The following is a 16,765-nucleotide window of genomic DNA, read 5'->3' as shown; positions in this document are numbered from 1 at the left end:
AGATTTGGGCTTGTGTAAAAGAATCCATTTATGCATGTTTTACTTTAAGCAGACAAAAATTAAAATACGCAAATTCATAAATAGTGATTACCTCAGAGCAGCAGTTTTCCCATTTCTGTGAGTACATGTGACCTGCCTTGTTTGATAGCCGATTTGTATGTCCCAATATTTGTTCTCCTGTCTATTCTGTCTGTTACGGTTCCTCTTCTTCTTAATTAACTCGCGAGCCTCAGGATCTCGAACTGCCTTTTCTCTGTCCTTTTCCTTGTCTTTGTTCTTCCCTCGTTTCCTTGCTTGCCTTATTTGTCTTGAATGGGGCACCGAGCATGCGCTCCATGGTCCCACGTTTAGGCTGTACAGGCTTTCTTCAACAGTGCATGGGCTGGACTGGCAGATCTGGAACTCAGTGAGGTTGGGGCAAGCTGACCCACCGAACTGCGGCGGAGCCACCACGTGCCGAGTTCGATGCTGAAGTCCATTGCCACAGGTCTTTGAGCACTCGGACCAGGGCGAGAATTCGGCCACGATGCAGTCCTGTCGGCATGGGATGAGGCATCCCTGCTCCTGCCGTGGCTTTGGCTCAAAGTACTCACAGATGACATCCTCAGCTGGAACCCCATTGGACTTCTGTATACAGATGACGTCCCTTGTCTGGATCCCTTCCTCCCCTCTGAGGCACTCCAGGGGCTTCTCGTGGCTGCGGGAGAGGACAGGCCGGCACTGGTTCCAGCTGCCGATCTGCCAGTCATACAGCTCCTTGTGCCAGTCGCAGACCCGGAAACAGCTCTGCTGGTTGTCCGGACGCTCTGGCTGCCTGCAGTTCGTGGGCAGCGTGGTCCAACCCTCCACGTGGGCACACCACACCGCTCGCGTCTGGATGCCTCCTGGACCGCATTCATCTCCCATGCATCTGCCCCATGGACCTGGAAAACAAGAGAAGATGCTAATATTGCACACTTAATTTATTTCTCTGCCATATTGCAAAAGCAAGCTCACAGCATTTCCTGTATGTCTAAGAATTTCATCCTTGGAGAAAGTTAAACTTAGAAAATGCAAGTATGGGATTACTCTTCATCTACTTTTTTTATGATTAGAGATACACTTCACTTTTTGTCCCAGACAAACTGAAAATTTAATATTGATTAATTATTAATATTGAATAACTCCCGAACATACACATGAATTAATCACATTAGAGAACTATGAACTAAGCAATCACATTCACAGCTTATTTTTTGCTGCCAATGTAGGAGCCAAAGCTCTTCCCTTGAAGGCATGAAGTTGATCTCTCTCATCCACTTGAATAACCTCTCCTGGACTGTTTAATTTTTTTCTTCACATTTCTACTGCCCTACAGTTTGTACCTTGATACCAATTAATATTATGTTCTCTTACATCCGTATTGCATACAAAAATGAGAACAAATAAACAATACATTTTGAAAAATAGTGGTGATTTCAAGTAGGCCAATTCTAGTCTTTCCTTTATTATAACTAAAATAAAAATTAAAATCCAGTTTAAAAATGGTTGTTCCACACAATCTATGATATTAAAGCTCTTGAAGACAGAGACATACCAGCTGGTAACTCTCCAAAGAACAGAAGCTATTGAATCAGAGAATCATAGAATACTGGGTTGGAAGGGACCTCAAGGATCATCTGATCCAAACTTTCCTGGCAAAAGCACAGTCTAGACAAGATGGCTCAGCAGCCTGTCCAACTGGATCTTAACAGTGTCCAATGTTGAAGAATCTATTACTTCCCTAGGGAAATTATTCCAATTTCTGATTATTCTCATTGTAAAAGTTTCCTCTTGTGTCCAGTCAGAATGTCCCCAGGAGTAACTAACACCTAAGAGTAACTTGCTCCTACCATTGTCTTAAATATCCAAGGTCTATGGTAAATATTTGACATGCAACATGTTGTTATAATAAACGTCAACAAAAATAAATAAAAGTCTATATCTTTGAAAGATGATGTAGTTGCTTTTTCCATTATTAAAAACTGTAACATTCACCCAATTCAACTTATGAAATCCACAAATCAGAGGTTAAAAAATCCTATATTTGTCAGGTTTTTTAAGCTCTCCCCTCATACACACTGTGAATTGACTTACTACATAAGAGCAAAAGAACAATTCAGAAGAAAACCCTGAAAACCCTAGAACTATTTATCAAGGAAAATCTGTCTATTTGCAGACGCTTGATGACACAGAAGAGATTTTCTCTGACTAAGGAGTGCTCTGTCCTATGAAGAAATTGGGGCCATGTAATCCTCATTCACCTGAATGACCCCCGTACAAGACTATTTGTGTGAGTAAAGCTGTTGAAGAAGCCAGGTTGAGCCTTTGCTATTTTCAAAGCCAGTTAGCAGCATAATTTTGGTACCGCACAGGAATAAGTGAAATGAAGTATGGCAGCTACAAATTATTTACAACATCTTCTTATTGAATGATTGGAAGGAATATGTGGCCACATCTTACTACTGATTCTCACAAGCTTTAAAACTCTCACTGGCTTCAACACAATTTTCATCTGTTCATCCAACATTAACTTCAGTACCAGTTTGGGAATGGGCTGCTGATAGGCTATACATTTAGCCTCTGCTCCTTATTGTCTCTTTTCTAAGTGAACACTGTGGCTGAACAGTTCAGTCGTAGTTCTAAAACCCTGAGAATGAATACTAAATAGGAATACCAGCTGGCAGATTCAGCCCATGGAAACTCCCTCATATTTTTTTGCAAATAAATTTTGAATTATAGTTTCCCATATCTATCTAGCTATCTAGAAAAATGAATGTATATTATATAATACAAATACATTTCAATTTCCATTTCAGCAAGACTGCACTACTTTATCTCTAACCAGCCTTCACAAGTGACCTAATCACAGTTGTATTTAATTTGGGTGTATTTACACTGAATTGAGAGATACCATTTGCTCAAAATACCACTTTGAACACCTGCCATTTTTTAAAAATAGAGACTACAGAAAATCTCTAACTAGAGCAGAGATACAAAAAACAATCATGATTGAAATAAAGCTAAATTTTTCATCTTGCAAACTACAAATTTCTACCTTACCATGTCACTACACCTTGTGTATCATTTATGTGTTCAGTGAAGAAATCTCTCTTTTTAACGATCAGGTCTTTTCTGTACCCCAGATAAAAATTTTGTCCACTTGGGATTCTATCACATCTCCATTCATCAATAATCAAAAAATGACATTATACCTAAAAATCGTGCTTGTCACCAAAGGATCTTCAATCCAATTCTAAAGCAGTTTTACAGTATTGAAAATGCTAAAAATCTCAGCCTTGACACAATAAATAATGCCTTTGAAAATGTAAATATGAACAAAAACTCTGTTATGTGACTGTGGTAACTGGGCAAAAATTAACTTTTCCATTACATTACAAATATGTTATTTTTAGAACTGAATACAAAACAGTGATGAGATGCACAGATAGACTCATGTAGTAAATTGCATTATTTTGCTTGTCCTGTGAAGTACTAAGACATTTTATAAAATCATTACAGGTGAGTACCAACAAACCGTGCTTACATGACCCTTTGAGCAGACTACTGCTCCATAATTCTATGTTCATGTGCATGTTGGCATAGAGGTCTTAGTGATGTATCTGACCCTCCCTTTTAGCTACATTAGGCTGATTTTTAAGTTTAAAGACAAAATAACCCACTTAGAGAGCAAGTACACTAAAAGCTTAAATTTTCATTCTACTGCACACTTCTTTATATGACTATAACAGGGTCTAAAAGGGAACCACAGCTTTGGGGCAAGGACCTGTTTAGGCTTTGTCCTAAGTGATCTTCTTCAAAAAACTAAAGTGCTTCCGCATTCGACTAAACCAAATCTGCCTCTCACAGAAAGTTAAAATTTGTGGAAGGGGGCAGGTGTTAAAAAAAAAATGTGAAAGTAAAAGCAGGAAACAAAGCAAATAATAATTTGCATAATTCTTCCCTGCCCTCTAAGCCTCTGTGCATCCCTATAATACAGGGACTTTAAATGGCAGAAAATTGTCATGTGCTTTCCAGCCTCCAGAAATCCCTCTGTCCCTGCAGTCCTGGCCACTTACTCCCTGACCCTCCCTCCTCTCACTCAGATGTTTTCTCTTTTCTATGCTCAGGATCACAGAATATTCTTAGTTGGAAGGGACCCAGAAGGATTGTCAAGTCCAACTCTTCAGTGAATGGTCTGTCTGGGGATCAAGACCCCAACCTTGCTGTTATCAGCACCATGCTCTAACCAAGCAATGTTTGCTTGTTTGTGTTGCTTTTAACCTGGAAAGCCTTACACAAACCAAAAGAATTTTTTTTTATGTGTGTGTGATAGAATCAGGGATGAATGTTTGTTTTTTAATGCATGTTTTAATACGTACAGGAACGAAAAACCAAACTGGTACCATTCTTCACAACTAGCTACATTTCCCTTTGGGGTTATGGAATATATAGAAAAATAAAAACATAAAGGAAAAAGACCCCAACCCTAACACTTCCATACTCGGTGTTCATTAGAACAAGAGTATCAAGCAAATTCCCAATGAATTAACTTCAAAACACCTATGAATATTTGAGCAATTTCAAGAGCTTAATTAATTCATCTTTTTTAAGGTGAAGAAGATGAATGGACATTTTGTTCCTTTCTTTAGTTTTTAAAGAATAAAATAATATATAATTTTATGTATTTCTAGCTGTATTAACAGAAACTTGCTTTGACCAAGATTATTCCAAGAAATACCAATTTTTTTAATTTTGAAAACAATATCTGCCATCCACATTAACCAATATTCCTGTTATTTTTCAGTTGCTCACTTTGAAATCTTCACTTATGTTACCCACATTTCCCTGTACCCCCGAGTCACTGTAGTTAGCCTCAAGCTGAGGAAGGTTGTTGCTAACTGTTTGTATGGGTATGTCACAAAAGAGAGAGAGATGTTCTCTCTGATTTTCCTTACAACCACCTGTCTCTCTCTCCCAGTTATCAAGAGCCTACAATAACTCACTTCTAACTTAAGTGGCCCCAATCACATTGCAAGCTTCAAGGTGAGACATGGTTGTCTTTTGAAATTAATCACAGGAAAACAGGAAAATAAATGTCTCTGAACTGAGTAAAAGGGCTTTGTTATTTTTTCCAAAAAAGCAAAGAAATGAATCCTAAAGTATTGCTAATCCACTGTAAAGTTTTGAATGATCCTCAGAAGTATGAGAAAATCACATACAGGTTACCTGCAACATGTTTTTTATATTATATCATTATTAGGGGTACTACATTTACCACTGTATTTGTAAATACGACATTTTGAGATAAAATTAACTTCACAGAAACTAATGTAGCATACATATGCAACTCAGAATGAAAGAGATCAGCAGAACACAGTGTAGGGTTTCATCCACCATCACTTAAAGGCTGCAGGAGGTGGGAGGTGGCTGCCCTTTCACAAATCTTCAGCTGATAAACACTAGTAACAACAAGAATGTCTTAGGAAACCTGTCAAGCCTAATCAAGGCTTTATATGATATTTTAATTTGGTCTTTATGAATATTCTTTAGGTTCTCTCTTTCCCACTGGAGCAGTCTTCACACAGACATCCTGCAGTCCCTGCTGTGTGCTGATCCAGACACGCCTTGCCAATGGGATGTATGTGCACTCAAACCATTTCACACGGGAAAAAAGGCTACTGCTGTGAATGCAAAATAGCTTTTCTTTGGATTTGTTCTGAACATACTTAGATGAACAAATCATAGTTTGCCTGTAGAGTGCTGAACTTGTTTCATGAAAATACTATCGTTTATCCACTCTTTATTTAATCAGTGTTTTACAAATGGCAGCTACAGAAATAAATAGGAAGTTTGCTTCTTTTTGTTCTGGGAGTTGTCACTGAAGTCTTAGTGAGTATAAAATGTCATTTGTAATTCTTTGTGTTCTAAAGAGATTACTTTAAAATACAATATTAAGATTCCCTCTAAGCTTCTGAAGGATTAACATTTATTTTTTTACAGAGCAGGACCGTAAGTGAATTAACCATTCCTGCAAGTTTATTCTGAAATTTCAGGGACTGATCACAATGGAGTCAAAAACTGAAAACTAAACCTCCACTAAAGCACTGACAGTTTTGCAGCTGAGAACAAGGTAAGCTATAATTGTATTTAATATAGTATATTTAATATACTATATTTTAATATTGTTTCAGGTATTAAAATTATCTCTCTTTGAAAAAGAACTTACTTTGAACTTTGATCCAGGACAAATCAGGCTATGTGAAAATCCCTTGAGCTTTTCTCCTCATACACAAAGACAAAATAATCCCCCAACTATCCTCAAACATAAAACTCCAAACACAACTTTAAAGCATTGAGCAGACATTACTCATATTTTTAACAAATGCACCACTGATTTCAACTAAATTTTGCCATACTTTCTGTGAGAATTGGTTTTGACCCATTTTGTGTTACTTGTTTGGTGTCTGTAAGTAGCATTAACAGTTTAATTCCAGGGAGAGAGATTCAGACTGCATGAGAAAATGAGCAGCTTAGTTTTCAGTATTTTGAGAGGATTGTATTTAATGGGACTATTGAGAGACTGATTAGCAAAAATCTACTTTTTCTAAGTTCAGAAAAAAGCTAACCTTACCTAATATTGGAGACCTCAAATTTCTTTGTACCACGAAAAGGTTGTAAAGAGGGCAAAGAAGGTTAGCTGGGTGATACAGGGCTGAGTCAGAAGGACATAAGTATTACAAGATAGAGTTCAAGCCTAAGCAGTAAATCTCAAGAGAGGTCAAAAAGACACAGATCAAGAAGTATTTGAAGGACTCAGAAAATGACATTGAGTGCAAACTGCAGCTCCTGATAGTGGAGCTGGTCAAGGAGCTGGGTGAACAGCAGGTCACTAAGAATACAGCAGTCTCAGAGCTTTGGCAAAATCACTTGCAGATCCTCTTGGCTAAATTAAAATATTATAAGCATGTCTGTAACTTGGTACAGTATACCTGTATTATCTATATTTGCTTTACACAATTACAGTGACAAAGGAAAAACAACCACTGCTGCAGCAAAGTATTTTTATCACAGGCAGTAGCTAATTGTAGAAGTCTAAACAGGGAACAGAGTCTCTCTGATACAGACACATTGCCTTTTACACTGGCAAAAAGTAATACAGCAAAATGCTGTAATTCTAGATAAATTACTGATAACTTCTTTTTTTTTTTTTTTTTTTTTAGATGCAGAGTCTGATATGCTGCCAACACCACATGCTGGCCACATTTGGACAGACAAATTCTATAATTTATACTATTGGGAGTGCCAAGACAGTAGAAGAGCACTGATAGACAAAACCTTTATTTTATTTTCACGTCTTTCCCACCCGTGGCAGGATTCCCTGGGTGCTGTATGACTTGCTGCCTGCTCTGCTTGCCAGCAAATTCTCCCCTCCAGGAGTGCTATGGATCACCTTGACTGTCGTTTCTATTTAATGCTTTTGTCTTTCTTGGCTCCTCTTTCAGAGGTTGAAAAGAACATGCAAGGCAGTGTCTGTATCAAACAAAATGGACTCAGGATATAGAAGAGAGATAAAAATGGAAAGGATTCTCAACATAATAAAACACAGTACCTGTGATTCAGAGGAACAAGTTGTTGAAATTTCTCAAATTAACAATGAAATAGATTAAAAAAATTTAAAAGTAACGTAAATTAAACTAATTTATAAATGACACATTGTTTTCTCAGATTTCCAGAGCATTTCAAACAGCAGAATAAAGAAAATCAAAGTATATAAAATCAGCCTCTTAGTTATCTTTCTAGGTGTGCACATAATTATTAAGGCACTTAATAAAATGTTTACCCTTTAATTCTTTTCCTCTATAAATATCCATTGGGAAATACATTCACACATATTCCTAATACTATTCATGGTATTGTAATTAACATCATCCATCTGTTTTCAAATTTCTCTAAAAATCATGAATGTAACACACATAGTACAAACCTAGGAGTAACCAAATCATTATAAATTCTGACATCAATATCAAAAAAAGCAGAAAATTTATTCAGAGTTCCCCTCACAGCATTGTCATATTACAACCTCACAATTACTAGAACCAAATATTTATTTTCCTCCAGCAAAGACGAAAGTAAACTTTATATATTAGAAAACTGGTGAGTACAAGGCAAGGCTGTGTATTCCATAACAAAAGTGCTGAATGTAACATCCTTTCCCAATGTTGATGTGGTTTCTTGTGCTGTAATACATGGCAGTTTTAACACCACATTTCACTTGGTAGAGAGGTTATTTTGCTGCTCTGTGCTTTTTCCTGTGCCTTAACATTGTGACAACTATAATAGATATTGACTTTTTTTCCATTTTTTATAAACATAAGCAGGGTAAAAAGTATCTATTTCTACAATACAAAAAAAAAAAAAAGAAATGGAAAGGAAAGGAAAAAAAACATAAAGAAATCAAATGGTCTCAAGATTTTTCTCCTCTTTTTAATATAATGCTAGTTCTTCATCTGCCCTAGACAGCCAGGCTTGAGAACTGAATTCAATACTTAGATTAAAAAACCCTCAACCACCTTCTTGTGTTTGTCACTGTTTAATATTTATTTTGTTGCTCTGGCTGTACGCATTCAATTTTTTAAATAAACTGCATCAGGATCCACACTTTTCATAACACATTTCTGCCCAAAGTAATTTGACTGTACAGTGGCATAACACCCTGAAAATTGCTATCTGCACCAAAGCTATCAAGAGCCTTCAGCTTGCACTTAGTAGTGCAACATGTTTATCTGAAGCATATGCTGGCACATACACAAACATGAAAGGCTGACATTTCACAGTGCAGAACTGTCTGGCTTTGTGTTGTTGTTATCACCTGGAAAGAAATCCTTTCCTTTACGCTTATTATAAACTTAAGCTAATTCCCAAAACATTATTCAGTTTTAAAACAGTTCTTCCTCCAAAATTTTTTTAGCATAAATTCCTCTCACTGTTCATTTTCCCTTTACATAGTATAGCAGTAGCAGACAAAATGAATATTAAATGAATACGCAAAAGGAATATTTAATTGAAGCAGCATGCTTTAAAGAGAAATAGAGCTTCTCTGTTCTACAAAGCAATTACATTGCTTTGAGCTTCTAGTCATGTTGGAATAAATACTTCTGATATTGCATACAGTTTCTTCTAGCCAACAGTCCATTTACATATAAAGCTGGTTCATGAATGTTTCTTAGTTTTATTAGAGGTGGTGTTAAACCATCCTAACATATTCCTCACATTGCTCTCCTTATGTTGCCTCTCTAGTCACACTGCTGGCTGAAAAGCCAGATAACGCTCTTCTGACAAAATGATGATTCTCATACACAGCAAACACTCTTGCAGGCTTTGTAAGTTGGATGAAAGGTTTTATTAACCTTTGCTTGTATCTCTGCCACATGCCTGTTTTGGTTTTCTTCTGATTACCCACAGCTGAAAGCTGCTCTGCCTCTCCCCTGTGAGACAGCTACACTGTGTCAGGCCAAAGACATACTTACCCCAGCAACAAAGAGCAGGAGCTTGAAGAAGGTATAGAAATATGGTGAGCATATATGATGTCCTCCTGGTACCCCCTCAGCTTCCCACAAGCTCCAGTTCCCACACCACAGCAGACATCTTGGTACAAACTTTCTCATATAAATGATACTTATACATGGACATCAGATAAAGAAAATCCACGTGTTCTTCAACCACCTTCTGAGTACGATGAGTTTTAGAACTCTTATGAGAAACTCCTAAATTTTCAGTTCTTTTTTCCATGCTACCAGAATGTAATGATAGAAATGTATAGAAATACCAGAAATGTCATGATAGAAAATACGTGGCATGAACCTATTTTTAATTATACAGTGGGAAAAGAAAAACAAAACAAAAACCAATCCCATGAACAGCAGAGCCAATTACAAGTAAATCCGTGAAATCAGCAGTTACTCCCAATTATTATTCAGCCTGTAATCATGAGTAAATAGTATCATTTTACAATGAAAGCCTTATAATAATACGTGTTACAAAAAACATCACCATGAATTATTCTTATCTGTGTCCCTGTAGCCTTTTACAGCTTTGCCAGAATCTGATTTTAAGACATAAATCAATTCAGAATCCAATGCCTGTTAAAGAGGAGGATTTGATTTGTATAGATTAAGATGAAGTTTTCTCCTTGGTTTTGAACGAAGATTCACTGTTTTCTTCCTATTGGCATTTTATATTCAATTTACCCACAAATATCAAAGGAAATTTTAACGAAAACACTGCTGAGATAACATCTCACATAACCTGAAAATCTCACTCACATTAAGTGTTCTCACAGACCATACGTGGAAATGTAGATTTTTGCACTAATTTAACCAACAGCAGCTTGCCTCCACTTTTCATCACAGTGAATCCCAACAAGATCTATTGAAAAAACAGTACTAGTCCTTGTCATGACACTTGGGCATCAATACATGTTGCAGCACCAATTTCTTGGTAATGTTAGGAGAGTTTATTTCTGTGCAGTCTCATGTAATCTAATGGTAATTAGTCATATTGAACAGGTAACAGAGACTTTAAATCAGATTTAATTTCTATCACAAATAATTTTGCAATTCAGTTTATTAAATGTGGTTTTCTTTAGTACACACAGACTGATGCCTTAAAAAAAAAAAAAGAACGTTTCTGTTTCAGTTTTCATCAAGACCAAGCGAATGATTTTAATTTTCTGCCTCTGTTTCATTTTCTGCCCTTTGATTTCCTTCCCTTGTTCATCATAGCCTCCTGCTGTGGTGCTGATGGCCAGAAGTGCTAGTTATGAGGCTGCTGAAACCACAGGGTACGTCCATCAGCACAGGCCATCACACTTGTGCCAGCCCAGTGGTTTGTAATCCCAGGCTCTGCTTACATTAGCCAAGGGCAAACAAGTCAAAAACCTCCTTCCCTGAGAAATGAAGAAATTCACTTCTACAGCTTTTCAGAAACTGGCTACAGCTTTTAAACTAGGCTACTAGAACCAGAAATCAGAAATTAAATGTAGCATCTTTCCACAGTGACTTGTTTAAAAGGTAAGATTCCTTCAAGGTATGATGTCAGACAAGGTAGCTGGAAGCTGGTAATAAGAAAACACTACAGTTCAGTTGCATGAAGTCAGAAAGGGATTTGGGTTGTACTCAGCCCCACTGCTAGCCTGCAGGATGATCTATGTACACCACTTCTGTCACCTTGCACTTCAGCTTCTTCAGTGTAAGGCAAGGATAACAAAATTAATTTTTAAAGCCCATTAGAGGTATTAACGAATAACGGTGTGCAATAAGTAAAGAGCAGTAAGAATTCATGTTATGTCATTTTCTCTCTGGAAGCACACAGTTTACTCAATATCTTTCCCCTGAGTTTTGCTCTAAATCCCAGTTGTGTTGAATGGTGTGTTTTAATAAAAAAGCAAGAAGCCCAGGTAATAAACTGACACTTTTTCTTACTCTTGACAGAAATTTTATTCATAGAGCACAGCATGCACACTTCTCATCTGTGTCTTCCCTCTGACTCCTTGGCCACAAGAGAGCTAATACAGATTTTCAAAGATCAAATAAGAAGGTTTCTCGTATCTCTGGATTCTTTATAGCATTCTTTGCTGCTAATGGAATGAAATAAAATAGCAGATCTGAACATAATGAATATCACTTAAATAATGTAATGGATCTGTCATCCTTTTGGCTTTCTTCTAATTCATTGGAGCAAAGAAAGTTTAATGAAATTGCATCTACAGAACATTATGCAAAGGGTCAAATGTATATAATTATCTTTATTTACCTTTAAATATTTCATTATTTAAATCGCCTCAGTGTTGAGCTGAAATAACAATCCAGTCATAACTCTTTTGAAGTGCATTAAGACTTTATGTCTTGCTGAGATACATTCTCCCAAGCATATCCTCTGTTCATTTATTATTCATTATCATCTGCATTTTGCCAAATTCCTTTGAAACCCATGTCCCATTTTAAATGGCAACTTTTCCCTAAAACTGTGGTGCATTCATTATAGAGACATCGTACTTAAAAGTCTGTGAAGGCAAGGCAACTAAGTCTTGTGGATATGCTCAAAATACAGGTGCCACTGCGCATCCGGCAAGAATAGATATGTATTAGTTTTGAAGAAATCTTATCAGGACCATATGATATCTGTCACTGCAATGTATGCAAAATAAGCAATGTCTTCATCTGAGTGCCCTGTAATCAATCATTTTCATTCAGACACAAGAGGGAGAAATAATTAGTTCAAGAAAGTGACTTGTTACTTAGTCACTTACATCCATCTGGCAAACGTGTTGCAAAATTGTATTAAATAAGAGGTTTTGCCTATTTTTGTGATGCTGGAAATACATCTAAAAAACCCTTTTGTGTAAGTACTTTTCTCAATTTTCTTTAAAAAAAAATTACTATGAAATATTAGTGTAGGCAGTCATTTCAGTACCTTAGACTATATCATAACACTGGCTTTTAAACAGAACTTCCCATTAATCACGGCAGGGACTGCTGCTTAAAAATACATGAACTTGAGCTGATATTATCACACTGACCTATCACAAGAACCCAAGATGTCCTATTTAAAATGCAATGAATCACTATTACAGAAAAATTAAATGTGCCCAAGTATTTTAAGGACTGCATCAGAAGAATACTCTCAGAAATATCTAGAAGATATCTTAAAATTCCTCTCACCCGTCAAAGAAACAGAGACAGAAACACAGTCACCAACCTTTGCTTTAGTCTTCTCTCCTAGCACAAAACCCACTTACCTTTCCACTGATAGTACTATCTTTGTTATTCACAGAGGTTATTTTATAAGTAAAAGCAGAACCTTTTAGCAGATGCTAAAAGATATTTTGCTCTTTCCCTTGACAGGTAACTTTTTTTCTTTAGCATCACCTTAAACCTTCTGTAGACTTGGAAGGATTTATTTGATTACTATATTGGGAAACCTCCAATTTAGTAATTATTAAATTTACCAATTTAATAATCCAAGTTAAGAGAAGGTGAGAGGCAAAGAATGTATTAGGAGACTTCACACATGCGAAGCTACACAGTATCAGGGCAAACTGCATCTTTGTCTCCAGAAAGGCAAAACCAAGAAATTAATTCTGTATTAGAATTATGAATTCTAATAATCTGCTGCTTCCAATGTGCTAAAGCATGAAAGTTTAGCAGTGAGTAATTTCACAGATAAATTCTCCAGTACCACTTTTTGTCACTACTATTCTCCTGTTATCAAGATTCTCATTCAGCCTTCAAGAAACCTGCAAACCTTAGATTTTCATCAGACGCTGTTAAAGTCTCTAGAAAGTAAAATCTGACAGAATACATACCATGTGGCAGTAATCAGATATTTACGAAGGCAATTCTTTCAGGTTTAATTTTTGAAAGAAAAAAAAAGAAATTTTATTTAAAAATTCTGACAACATGGAGGTCTGGCAGAATTCTTGTGGAGATTAAAAAAATAACAACATCTACAGGAAAGAGAAATTCTTCCAGAGAATTTAGCATAAAGTAAAACATAGCAGGCAGGCGGCAGTTATAACTGCTATTAAAATAAGTAGAGAGAGGGAGGAAGGAAATAATCCTTTGGCTTCTGCTTTTCCAGAAAGCCAGCCACAATTCTAAAAGCTCATCCAGTAAAGATGATAAACCACACAGTATTTCCTCTATCAAGTATACCTCTGTGAAAGGCATGCAAATGTAAAGCAAGTAAAATTCACATTACTGCAGGATTTTTAAAGGTACCCATTATACTTAAAAAAGAATGTTTTAAATCTGATCTTGACTGTTGGCTGATTCTCACAGTCAGCAGAAACTTAGGGAACATTTCATGCACTGCTGAAATAACACTTGGCAATATTTGATGTTCTACAAAATATGAAGACCTGAAGGAAAGTTGTAAAGAGGATGGAGCCAGGCTCTTTTCAGTGTGCCCAGTGACGGGACCAGAGGCAACAGGTACCACCTGAAACATGGGAGGTTCCCCCTGAACAGTAGAAGGCAGGTTTTGGCTGGAATAGAGTTAATTTCCTTCATTGTTCATAGTAGTTCACATGGGGTTATGTTTTGGATTTGTGCTGAAAATAGTGTTGATAATCCAGAGATGTTTTCATTACTACTGAACATTGTTAACACAGAGTCAAAGCCTTTTCTGCTCATTACACCACCCTACCAGCAAAGAGACTGGAAGCACACAAGTTGTTGGGTGGGAAGACAGCTGGGACATCTGAACCCAACAGATCCAAGGGGCATTCCAAATCATATGGCATCATGCTCAGCATTAGGAGTTGGACTTTGATGATCCCAGTGGATCATTCTCAATATATTCTATGATTCTGTGATATATAGCTGGGGAAGAAGGAAGGGTGGAATGTTCAGAATTACGGCATTTGTCTTCCCAAGTAACCCTCATGTATGATAGAGCCCTGCTTTCCTAGAGATGGCTGAACAACTTCCCACCCATGGGAAGAGGTGAATGAATGAATTCCTTGTTTTGCTCTGCTTGTGCATGTGACTTTTGCTTTACTTATTAATCTGTCTTTATCTCAACCCATAAGTTTTCTCACTTTTCTCCTTCCAACTCTCTCCTCATCTCAACAGGGAAAGTGAGTGAACTGCTGTGTGGGGCTTAGCTGCCAGCTGGGGTTAACGCATGACACTCAAGAAACTCTTTTTTGTGGGGGTGCCTGAGCATTAGAACAGGTTGTCCAGAGATGACAGAGAGTCTCCATCCTTAGAGATATTCAAAAGCTGTCCTGGGCAACTGACTCTAGGTAGCCCTGCTTGAGCAGGATATTTGGACAAGGTGACCTCCACTGCTCCCTTACAACTTCGTATGTTCTGTGATTCTGTGAAATGCATACATCAATTTGAAACTCAAAAGTCACAAAGTCAGTATTTGGTCATGTATTTTCCAGAATCTCCTAAATTTTCTAACTTCACTATGCTAAAGTTTCAAGCACTATATGAAGACTTATAGACATTATGCATTTATGAGTAGATACAGCCAGAAAGCAGACAGCAAGAAAATGCTCTCTGTTAAGGTTTGGAATCCACGAATCATAGAACTTCTTATAAAGTCTGTACCTTTCTAGAAATGGCTATTTAATTCCATGCCACAGATTCTGTAACAGAAAACTGACAGGAAGAACAATTTATTATGAAAACCATCTATAGAATTTAAAAATTTTAACTAATAGATGATTACCAAAAACTTAAATGTGTAACATGAATTCACACTTCATTAAATATTAACTACGTTAGAAATGAATTCCTAAATATTTTTATAATTATTACATCCAGTTCAGTAGAGAAAGAAATGTGACAGATATAAAATGGCAGAAAAGATTTAAAATTATACGTTGAGAAATTTTATAATGCACTTTTTATGGATTACCACAAGTGCTAAATCTCATTGTTTAAGCTTCATTGAACAATGTATAATTATATTCATTCTTAAATCTCTTCCTCCCAGTACTTCAAAGTATTAGACAAATATAAATTAATTTTCTAAATGGTGAAATAACAGTCCTTTTTCAAGTTTTGATTTAAGGGAGAAAATTATTGAGATAATAATTTTCCACAGAATCCAGGTCATCAAAACTGCTGAAATGATGCTATCCTATGAGGTTGATCAAATTTCTAGGTAGCTAAATAGTTTACTTCACATTCTTCAATTTTGCTAATGACTGATTATACTTGAATTCCTTGTGTAACTTAAAACAGAACTTCAAGAAAGAGAGAAAGTCCAAGAGTATCTTTTTATGATATAATAATATTCAATTAAAGGCCATTCCAGAAGGCAACAGTACTTTAGTGAGAAGCTATTGTTGCACACCCCAAGAAGTCTCACTAAGCTAAATAACAAATCTTATCCTTTTAAAATACTGAGATAACATTATACCACTTTAGCACAGCTGCTTTGGCTACATCACTTAGGAAATTAGAAATGTCATTCTCTATTTTAATTCACCTTCAGGAAAGAAGGTTAACTCATTGGCAAAGAAATTTTAACAGGTCAGATCTTTCAAAATCAATAATGAACTGCACGGGAGATATCTTTCCAAAGGGATAACTTCAATTAAAACAGCCCTCACCAGAGATAATGAGTAGAGAAGGAAGGTTAGTGTTGGACAAAGAAACACTGGTCCCCTTGCCAAGTATGTGATGCAAAGATACTTATCAGTCTGAATTATGCTGAAAAATCTTCAAAAGACTCTGAAAAACAGAAAGGTCATTTTGTCTCAAGGAGACTCTCTACAAAGCGGTAAGAGTGACTAAGAATCTTTCCTAATAATTTTTTAAAACTCATCAACATCTAAATGTTCACTGGGCTAAGAAACAAAGAAAAAAACCTGTTATGGGAATTTCAATATCACAAAGAACATTGACAGTAATCATATGGTCACTGTTTATTTTTCTGGAGGATGTACAATAGGTAATTATCCACCCAGGCTACATTAGCAGCCATAAAATCTCTCTCACCTTCTTTACATGCACTAAGGGAGAAGCAATGTGTCCAAGCAGGGATTGCCTAGGTCTCCATCATAATGTAAAATTTGACTCAATTCCAATTTTACAGGAGAATTGAAGAAGCTCTTGCTTCCTTTTAAAATATAAAATTTATGATTGGATAACAACAATTGCCTCATGGGGAAGTATAATAAAATAATTATAAATCAAATGCAGGAGCCTAAATTTGTCTACCTTGA

General features: G+C 36.4%; 1 protein-coding gene across 1 annotated transcript in view; it reads right to left on the bottom strand.

Moving 5' to 3' along the window:
• The window catches only part of THSD7A (thrombospondin type 1 domain containing 7A), a 207,111-nt gene that overhangs the window by 123,460 nt on the left and 66,886 nt on the right, over positions 1 to 16,765 (bottom strand). Inside the window, exon 3 of the mRNA XM_039569406.1 lies at positions 92 to 923. Coding sequence (XP_039425340.1) covers positions 92 to 923 — 832 coding nt within the window. The remainder of the gene's footprint in view (positions 1 to 91; positions 924 to 16,765) is intronic.

Source organism: Corvus cornix, chromosome 2 (assembly GCF_000738735.6).
Source record: "Corvus cornix cornix isolate S_Up_H32 chromosome 2, ASM73873v5, whole genome shotgun sequence".
NCBI classification, from domain to species: Eukaryota; Metazoa; Chordata; class Aves; order Passeriformes; family Corvidae; genus Corvus; species Corvus cornix.
The sequence above is the reverse complement of the archived record's forward strand: the minus strand, read 5'-3'. Positions and strand labels throughout refer to the sequence as shown.